The following is a 10,942-nucleotide window of genomic DNA, read 5'->3' as shown; positions in this document are numbered from 1 at the left end:
GAGAGAGAGAGAGAGAGAGAGAGAGAGAGAGAGAGAGAGAGAAGAGTCAGGAGAAGCCATGGAGCCGCCAGAGGAAAAAGACACAAGCCACCAGCCAGAACCTTGCCAAGTAGGCTACAAACCTTGTGATAAAATATAAAATAATAGAAACTGGTTAAAAAAGATATAAAAGCTAGCTAGCAATATGCTTAAGTGATTGGCGAAGCAGTGATTTAAATAATATAGTTTCTGTGTGATTATTTGTAGTCAGGCCAACCGGGAATGAACAAGGAGCCTCCCTCAACAGAGCGTTTCCCAAGATCTCTACTGATGAATCCCTCTTTCTTTGTGCTTGCACAAGTCAAGGCAGCTAAAGCTCATAGGAAGTAACTTGATTCAGCCACCAACCTTAGGCTCAGTTCTGTTGATGCCGGTGAGAAAGAGGAGATCGGCCAGGAACAGGCAAATGGAGAGCTGCAGGTGGAGTGTCGTACTGGTATTCTGGATGGGCTGGCACAGGACAAAGGTCACAGCCGCCAGGAACAGGCACAAGAGGGAGAGACTCAGACCCACGTAGGTTATCACAGACAGTGCAGAAAGCACAGAGTCCTCCTGCAAGCCACAGAAGAATACATCAGACTCTCCATGTCTACACGACAGTTAGCATGAACGTCGTGATGCACTCGGAAGCCTGGGTCTTGCCTTGTCTTATCTCTTGTACCATCAAGACTGAGATTAATGCTTAGCACATGTTATTCACTTAATAAATGTTAACTTAATGAAACATGCATGTGGAAGTGTAGTAGGAGCTGCGGGTTGCATTCCGCCACCCAGCTCCTGCCACCAGCTAGCTTTACCCGAAATAACAACACACAAATTGTATTCTTTTAAACACTGCTTGGCCCATTAGCTCTAGCCCTTACTGGCTAATTCTGATATCCTGATCAACCCATTTCTAATAAACTGTGTAGCACCGGTCTTACTGGGAAAGATTCAGCATGTCTGACCTGGTGGCTTGCTTCATCGCATGCATCTGCCCGGGAGAGGGGAGCATGGTCATGGCGTCTCTGCTCCAGAAAGCAGAGCTGTCGAGTCTGAGCTCACTTCCTCTTCATCCCAGCATTCTGTTCTGTTTACTCCACCCACCTATGTTTTAACCTATGAGGCCAAGTAGTTTCTTTATTATAATTAACCAATGACCTTCCTCCATCATGGAAGGACACGGCATGATGGACACTGAATAGTAAAATAGTTGATAAACATGGCCTAAAGCAAAACAGGGTAGTGGAAATTTAAATTATAGATTAAAAGCCATAAGTTTTAAACATTTTACAAGGCTGGCTTACTAACTGAAACCTGTGACTATGGAGAATTGGAACAAGGCAGAATGGCTGTAGCATTATAATAGTTGCCTTTAGCCTGTGTGTTGCTTAGCTTCCTCATGTATCTTCTGTACATACTTTAGAAACACACAAGCAAACCCCTAACTTCCACTAACCTAAAATTCAAGATGTCATCAGCATCCCAGGTTGTAGCAGATTTCCACCTGTCTGATGTTCCACAATTGCGTTTGAAATGACTTTATATATTATTTCCTTTGTTCTCTTACTATAAAAGCATGGTGTTTAGAGTAATTTGAATTTGTTTTCCTGAGTCAGTGTCAGCCCCAAAATAAGTATTTTTATTTCCTATGAAGTAGAAGCTTTGGTAGTTTTGTTATTTCATGTTGATAGGAAGCCATTAGGTGAGTTCCCTTCACCTTACATTACCTGACACTTAGTTTACATCTAAAAATCCTAGGGGCCATGATGAACCTTTGATGATAACCAATTGCCTTAGTTTGGTTCAACCAGGGACATTTGGATATAACTACCTTGCAAGTGAAATAAAGGTTCTAGTTCCAGAGCCTCTAGGCCTCTACTACTTTGGGGTATGCAAACTCCACTTCCCAAACTTTGATGGCTTTCCTTGATGGGTTTACTTACTCCAGACACACTTATGGAAGAGTCAAGATTTCCCCAGGTTTGCTTAACCCACCACCTACCTTATGTTTCCACTACTGTATTTCTTAAAATGACATGAGTCATAATTCTGCTTTCCTGTTACTATGAAATCTTCAGGAAATGTTGCCACTGCACACAGGTGAAGTCAAATTGCTAAAAAGGGGCTGTGTGTCATACCCAAGCCACACCACCCTTTAATAGTTATAACTCTGAACTGTGGGTTCTACAGTGATTCCAAGCATTTTCCAAGGGTGCTATATGCCCAAAATTGTAATTAACTTGCAAATACTGCCACACAGACTGTCCCCATTTAATCTTCAAAATCCAATACTGGTATTTATTGAGAATTTTTTTGGGCATTTCTATCAGGGGAGTGAAGCTACACATGTACCTTTGTGGGGGATCTGAAGTAAAATGACCCTATTGGTTTGTGTATTTCAATATTCATTCCCCAGTTGATGGTGTGCTTTGGGGATATTACAGAGCCTTTAAGGAAGTACAGTCTTTCCAGTTGATATATGTCACTCTGTACAGGCACTGAGGGTTTATAACTGTACCCCATTCCCCCTCTTCTTTTTCTTTCTCTACTTCTTTTTTTTAATGTTTTCTTTCTTTTTTAAAAAAGATTTATTTATTTATTTTGTTTACAGTGGTCTGTCTGCATGTGTGCCTGCAGGCCAGAAGAGGGTTGTGAGCCACCATGTGGTTGCTGGGAATTGAACTCAGGACCTCTGGGAGAACAATAAGTGCTCTTAACCTCTGAGCCATCTCTCCAGCGCCCTCTTTCTCTACTTCTTGTGTGTGAACAAAATGTGAACTCTCAGCTCCCTGATTCCGCTATAATGCCCCTCATTCTGTGCCATGATGGACACCATCGCTTTGGAACCAGATGGCCAAATGAACTTCATCTTTAGATTGCTTTCAGTCACAGTATTTTATGACAGCCAGTAAAGTAACTAACAAAACATTTGACAAAAATATGGCCCTCCTCTTTCACGGATGCACAGCATCTTAGACCAAGCACATAGTTTCAGAAGAGTCCATCACATGGAAGAGTGAGGGACAGGGAGAGTGGAGGACACGTTCCTAGACAGTTCTGATGTGGGAGTGATTTCTTATTAATAAAGAAACTGCCTAGGCCCCTTGATAGGCCAACCCTTAAGTGGGTGGAGTAAACAGAACAGAGGGCTGGGAGAAAGAAGCTGAGTCAGTGAGTCGCCATGATTGTCCCACTCCAGACAGATGCAGGTTAAGATCTTTCCTGGTAAGCCAGCTCGTGGGCTACAAAGATTAATAGAAATGGGTTAGATTAATATGTAAGAGCTAGCCAATAAGAGGCTGGAACTACTGGGGCCAGGCAGTGTTTAAAAGAATACAGTTTCTGTGTAATTATTTCGGGGCATAAGCTAAGCTAGCCATGTGGGCGGCCGGGTGCCAGGGACACAGCTCTGCCGCTCTAATTATAACACAGTTCAGGCCGGGCGGTGGTGGCGCACGCCTTTAATCCCAGCACTCGGGAGGCAGAGGCAGGCGGATCTCTGTGAGTTCGAGACCAGCCTGGTCTACAAGAGCTAGTTCCAGGACAGGCTCCAAAACCACAGAGAAACCCTGTCTCGAAAAACCAAAAAAAAAAAAAATTAAATATAACACAGTTCAGCTGACAAAACACTGGAATCAATCTTTCAACAGGACACTAGTGAAATAACAGAGGTGCACAAGACCACAGTCATTCTCTTAACATGGGTGTTTCTTGGAATCATCTCTCACCAAACCTACACACAATTAACTCCTTCTTCTGGATATCTTTTGTAGACATATATTTAAGTGAAAATCACTTTCATGGTTGAGTTCTGTAAGACTTGATACCTCAAGGGATAGAGCCATGAGCACAGCAAAACTGGACAGGTGGAAGCACTTGCAGGTGGTGTAGGAGTCATTGGTGTGCATGTGAGAACAGCCCTTAGTAGACCAGCTGCCCCCATCCTCTGATCCTTCCCAGTAGACACAAAGATGCTCTGCTCTTGGGTCAATGGGCTGCAAAGAAAACAGAATGAAGAAACATGGTTTTTGTTTCATAATTCAAACTTTTATTTATCTTTAATCAGGATATGTGACATTGACTCGCACATGTGATTTAATAGTTTCCCTTCTAATCTTTTCCTGTAATCTTTCTCACTCCTCACCTTTCCTGTACCCTCTGTCTTTGTTGCACCTCCAAATTATAACTACTCCACAAAGATTAATCTGACACACACCAGAATGAAAAGACATAACTGGGGACATTTCTTCTCGTTCCACACAGATGTTTGTCTCGTCATTCATTTTCTGTCTCTATCTCAGTGCCCTGTGCATTGACTTAGGACTGATTTATCAGTTTCTTGTCAGTGACAAAATGAATGAGGGGCAAGAATGTGAGATCACTGCTTGAAGAGAGATGTCAGGTGTCTTTTTTCAGTCTCTCTTTCTGCTCCAGGCTCCTCCTGGAAAAGGCATGTCCCCCTTTCCTACCTCTGACTCTCAGTATTCACAATTCCCAAGACCCCATTGCCTACATGGGTTTCAGCATGATAATAGTTTCCCTTTATGGAAGTACCCAGGCAGCTTAAAATTTTATTCCCCACTTTCTTGAGGTACCATTCACAAAACATGAATATCTTTGAGTTGTAGGATGTACCCATGATGCAGACAGTATGAAAGAAATAATAGAGCTAGTGATACTGACTGGTTTTATGTGTCAACTTGACACAGCTAGAGTCAGCCAAGAAGAAGGAGCTCCAGTTGAGGAACTGCCTCCATGAATTTTGTAAATTAGTGATCAATTGGGGAGGGCCCAGCCCATAATAGGCAGTGCCACCTCTGGGCTGGTAGTTCTGGATTCTATAAGAAAGAAAGCTAAGCAAGCCATATGGAAACAAGTCAGTAACATCACTCATCCATGGTCTCTGCATCAGTTCCTGACTCCAGGATCCTGGCCTGACTTCTTTCAGTGATGAGCAGTACTGTGGAAGTGTAAGCCAAATTTTATCACAGCAATTGAACCCTTACCTAAAATAAGAACCAAGCTATTAAGCATATCCCTCACATCCTACTTTAAATTTAGTGGCGATCTTGGAGATCCATTGTGTTTGAAATTAAAGAAAAAGAGACCAGGAATGTGAGAAAGAGCAAAGATGGGATGTTTGAGGGGGTGTTGGAGTTAGGAAAGAAGAGGGGAAATGAGGTAATTATATTTTAATTGAAAAAAATGACATAGAATGAGAATATTTTATGCTAATATCTTCTGAGTTGAAGCATTCATTTTTGAGATTCAGGAAGTATACAACTCAGAAGTCTCAGGAAATTCCTGAATCATAAGGCCCCATCCTTCATTAAGGTTATAAAAGTTGTGAGGACTGTTGAGTAAAGGAGACTTCCACCTTTACAACTGCCTAGAAGGCATGTGGAGATCTCAGGACGTCCAGGTTTCATGAATCCTTATCCATGCCCAGTTGGTCCTTTCAGTGAGGAGCTTGTCTTTTAGACATCTATGCTCCTAGGAGAAGCCACTCACCCTTACCCTAAGAATTCATTGCTTCACTAAATTAGAATTTGGTGGTATAGTTACTTTGCTCTGTTGTGTGTTCCATATAATGGGTGAATAGATGTTTATATTCATCTCTCTAGGAAATGTGTCACACAACAGAAGAATCAAAATACATTAATGCAGGGGCATGATTGTAATCTTAATACATTATATAAATGCAAGAAATGTCATTATTTAACCCATTATCTTATATAGTTAATTTATCTTAATATAAACACTTAATCATGTCAAGATTCACTCCTATTATGCTAAGTCACATTAAGCATCCAACATGTTATAACTTAAATTTTGTTTTCTGTGGTCCATGTTTTCCCATTTTCCACAAAACACATCTCCTACTAGGCTCTACTGTACAGAAACCATGATTTCTACTGTTTAGGTTTCCAGTGTGAGTGAGATCATAAAGGGTTTATTGGACCAGCCTTCAGGTTGAGGCACTGAAAGGCAAGGCTATTTTCTTTTCTGTTTTTATGACTACATTTGGAAGAATATTATAGTCACACCATTTCTCCTGTATTGAGTGCACTCATTATTGACTAAAACACAAGCACTTGGCCATATGTACGAGGGGTTTTTCTTGATTGCATTATTTAAAGTTTGAGGTCACACCCTACATCAAGTTTATTCGAGGTCAGACGACTTCCTCCTCAATCTGAACCACACCTTCTAGTGGCAGCCAACATCAAAAGGACATGAGAAAAGGAAGACACTGCTTTCTGCTTGTTTACCCTCACTCTTGCTCACCATTTCATCTATCCTGATGCTGAAGCATTCCCTCACTGGTGTTCTACAACTTCTTTATGATTCTAACATAGAGCGAAGACCACCAGCTCTTCAGGAAATCCCTGGGACTCTTATCACAAAACTGGGACTGCTGAGACGTCCAGTCTCATGGACTGAACAAGTAACTGAGCAACTACCTAGCCTTTCTATCGTTCTATCATTTCTGTTCTGTTAAAGAACTGTGACTAATGTGTGCCCTTTTCCTTTCTTCCCTCCAAACATTCCCGCTTAACCTTCTTTGCTCCTTTTGAATTCCTTCCTTTATTAATATTGTCATCTCACATATGTATGTATAGATGTTTCACTAAAAACAACCTGCCAGTTTACATAATGCTACTTGTTTGCTTATTTTCAAATCTGAACATTTGATACTATATAATACAAAGTCACTTCATATTTTTTATTAAATTTTTAAAATTTTATTCACTGAGGGGATGTAAGAATTTTAGCCTCAATTGGCTACTGTGGCTAAGGTTACTGGAATCATTGAAGTACAGTTGCTTTCCGGAACATTGGTTTACATCCTTTGAATGTATGGAATAGGGGGACTGATGGATTCCATTGCCATTTTATTTCTTGTTTTTTCATGGGCTCAATATTGTTATCCTAAATAGTTATATATTCCCAACTACATTATGCAATGATTCTCTTTTTTCTACATTCCCGTCAATACACACGTAATTCATAAAAATGTGTAACACATCAAATGTCCTTTTCACAATTCCATACATGTGTAAAGTATATTCTTATTAGTGTGTCCCCTCACACTCTTTAATATCACTCAGAGCCCCATTTGAACTAGGGGCTAGTGAACACACTGTCTTCTTTACTCGAGTCCTTCCACATTGGAAGATGGGGCCTTATGGACCCTTTCTGAGCAATGACTGATTAACTGTTGATATGAAAATACAGATAACAGCAGTGAAGTTACAAAGAGTTGACGTTTTCAACATTTTGCAATTTCTCTTATTTTTCAAAGATCACAGTTAGATCCCATCCCTTTCCAGACATTTAATTAAATCACCTGTCACTTTGTATGCTTCATAGAGAGGATGATCTCTTAGAGTTTAAGAGAATTAATTGCTGTTACAGAGGACCCAGGTTCCATTCTCAGCCTCCACATTGTGTCCCATGACGGTCTCGAAGTCTAGTTATAGGAGAACTGATAATAATCTTCTGAGCGAACTATATGGCCTCGTTCACAAATGTCCACGCAGGCAAAACACTCACACACATGCAATAAAAATAAACTTTTAAATTGTTTTTAAAGGATACTTTGAGAGTACGCTCACCTGAATATTTTGTAAAGTCAGGATTACAGGTTCAGATAGGACAGGTTTGACTTCTGAACGAATGGCAGCACTCACAATAAGAGAGTTCAATTTTACTTCTGTAACCCCTTCTTTGTTACTAAAATATGATCCATTTAGAAACTTCCCGAGGGATTGATATGCAATAAGAGCAACTGGAGTCTCATCTGAGGGAAAAATCATATTAGAGATTTTTTACGATATAAAGAGAAAGGTATTTATTTTGTTTCCTGATTCTGTAAGGGAGAGACTTAGAAGATGACTGTGGTGACGATTTCCCTGCTGGAGAGTTCTGAGAGCGAGGAGGCCATTGCATGTTAAAGATTTCTTAGACAAAGGTCTTACATATGAACCATGAAGTAAACACAGCATGATTAGTAAAATTACCCATGGGCATCCATTAAATCGCACATATAACACATTCGAAATAGTTTTAGGCATGGAATTTCACACAGACACACACACAAATGTATATATGCACATATATGTACACCCAGAGTGAGAGGAATCGTGGAAGAGGATACCATGTCCTGGCTAGTGTTATGCCAACTTGACACAAGCTACAGTAACTGAAGAGGAAGGAGCCTCAAATGAGAAAATGCCTCCAAAGATGGACTGTAGAAAAGCCTGTCGGGCATTTTCTTAATGATTGCTGTGGGAGGGCCCAGCCCGTGATGGATGGTGGATACTTGGGCAGATAATTCTGGGTTCTAAGACAAAGCAGGCTGAAAAAGCTGTGGGGAAGAAGCCAGTAAGCATCACCCTCCTTGGCCTCTGCATTAGCCCCTGCCTCTATGTTTCTTCTCTGTTTGAGTTCCTGCTCTGCCTTCTCTCAATAATAAATGGGCTGTTAACTGAAGTGTAAGTGAAGTGAAATCTTTCCTCCCCAAGGTTCCTTTAGTCATGGTGGTTCATCACAGCATTAGAGACTTAGCTAAGACAATATATGTGCATATAAAATCATTGTATGATAGACACATATATAGATATATACACACATATATGTGCACAGGTGTGTGTGTGTGTGTGTGTGTGTGTGTGTGTGTGTGTGTGTAGAACATGGTTAGCAACTGCTTGTGCTCCAAAGGACAATAAGACTAAAGGAAAATGAATTACCACCTTACACCTCAAGGTTCTTCAAGGTTATCTAACCATTCATTCTGACTCCCTCTCCACCATATATATATTTCTATTCTCTCTATATCTTCTTCCTTCCCTCATCTTTTCTCCTCTCTCTTTTATCCCTCGTTTGTTGTTCCTTCTGCTTTCCTCTCTCTTATTCCTATGTTTTCATGGAATTAGAAGTTAATTTCTGTAAGCTAAATACATAAACTCCAATTGTCCATGTGTTTTTGTTATTTTACAGTGTGTAGATTTTACTGTATTATAGAAATCCTGCTTTTTGATTCTGTGTAAAATTGAGAAAGTTGTACAGTTGTATTATACAGACATTGAAATTAGAATGGTTGACGAGTGTTTTTCCAAATGTACAGAGACAAAGCATAGGATGGCCTTCCCAAGGACGCCAAAGCAGGGAGCAAAGCTCTCAGGCTTCCTCCGGACCCACCTCCTGCTTCAAACTAAAGTCAGTCACCACCTCTGTTATTATTTACTCCACCTCAAAAAGTCAACTCATTGTTTGCGGAGAGATTGCTCAGTACTTAAGAGCACTGGTTGCTCTTCCATAGGACCTGAGTTCAATTCTCAGCAATGACAATGACTCACAACCATCTAAAATGGCATCTGGTGCCCTCTTCTGGCATGTAGGCATACATGCAGACAGGGCACTCATCCCTAAAAAAATACATAAATAAATAAAATTAATAGAAAGAAAAAATTAACTCATTGTTAGAACTTTCTCTTCCTTGGATCTCTAGATTTCAATTAGCAGGGATGGTGCAGGAGTATTAGAAATTTGTGAAGTAAATACAGCAAGAGTATCCTCTATTTCCAGATCTTTTTATGTGAAACTGTTTGTATGTGTTTTTTCTTTTTTTTTCTTCCTTCCTTCTCCACCTTATCCTCCATTTTTCCTGGAACACTTATTGAAGATAATGTCAAACCCAGCATGCTCTGTCCTTCCATAGGAAGTTTGATTGATACAACCATGGTTCTTGATCACCATATCATCTATGCCTGCATCTACAAAACAAAAAAACCCAGCAAACTTGAATAGTTATGATGGAGCCCCAATCCTACAGTATTTTCCATGTGGTCTTTTAAAAGAATGAGTTTGTCAAGAAAGAGAGCGACTGAGTAACTGCTTTAATAAAAATAGTCTCAAAATCTCAAAAGCAATAACAGTCAGGGCAATGATTGCCTGGCACCGTTGAATTTTAGGATGACAGACCATCGTACCGAAGTGTGGCAAGTTTGTCCCTTGTCAGGGAGCACAGCAGTACAGCTGTGCTCTTACTCTAGTGTATGCTGAAGATATGCTGTCCTTACGAGAGTCCCTCAACACTGGCTCAGCTGTGCCTAGTGAGTAGTCAAGGAAGATCTTTTCTACCTACTGTTGGAGTCCCTCTCCCTTAGAAATGTGAGTGTGTGCCCCCGGCCCGATTACTAAGAAAGAGAAGCTCTCTATTAAACGTACCACCTCTGCTCTTGGTTTCTTTGAGAACACTATTGCAGTCAATCTTCATTGTATTATTTCCAGCTTCCAGAAGAGTCATACTTTTGCACCTCTTGGTTTCATACACTGAAAGTAATAAAAAAGTCAGTTGTTCCACACTTACAGCAATAATAATAATAATAATAATAATAATAATAATAATAATAATAATAATACTTGCTGGAAATTTTCTGGTTTATATACTTTTCAACATTCAGGGAAAGTTGAAATCACTAAGACAGTGATTTATTTGCTAATCATTAATCCTTTGTGAAATGTCTCCTGATAAGTTCCACATGATGAAGACTTTGTCATTAGTTGATGGTTATTGAAAGGTGATTGATTGGATCTTGAGAGCTAAGTTAATCAGTTGATTTATGTGACAGGAGAATAGGGGCTGGAGAGAACTACATCAATACCAGCATATGTAAGAAGCCAGACTGCAAAAAGGATTGGACACCTTTCCCCTTCTGGTCATTTTCCAAAAAAGCATGTACTATGCACCCTTTGCACAGATAGGGGATGAGCAAACATTCTGCACTGCTGTGGCCCCATCACTCAGGACTTTGGGGATTCTGTTTGAGGATGTTGTGGTCCCATCACTCAGGACTTTGGGGATTCTGTTTGAGGATGTTGTGGTCCCATCACTCAGGACTTTGGGGATTCTGTT

At 40.3% G+C, this 10,942-nt stretch overlaps 1 protein-coding gene across 1 annotated transcript in view; it reads right to left on the bottom strand.

Annotated features, from left to right (window-relative positions):
* LOC101983333 (adhesion G protein-coupled receptor E4) overlaps positions 1–10,942 on the bottom strand; it is a 43,796-nt gene that overhangs the window by 13,658 nt on the left and 19,196 nt on the right. The window contains exons 7-10 of the mRNA XM_013355394.1: positions 10,258–10,359; positions 7,641–7,825; positions 3,849–4,016; positions 388–591 (exon numbers count right to left, since the gene is read on the bottom strand). Coding sequence (XP_013210848.1) covers positions 388–591; positions 3,849–4,016; positions 7,641–7,825; positions 10,258–10,359 — 659 coding nt within the window. The remainder of the gene's footprint in view (positions 1–387; positions 592–3,848; positions 4,017–7,640; positions 7,826–10,257; positions 10,360–10,942) is intronic.

This window comes from Microtus ochrogaster, unplaced genomic scaffold (assembly GCF_000317375.1).
Source record: "Microtus ochrogaster isolate Prairie Vole_2 unplaced genomic scaffold, MicOch1.0 UNK124, whole genome shotgun sequence".
Classification (NCBI taxonomy): domain Eukaryota; kingdom Metazoa; phylum Chordata; class Mammalia; order Rodentia; family Cricetidae; genus Microtus; species Microtus ochrogaster.
This window is presented reverse-complemented; position numbering and strand designations above follow the sequence as displayed.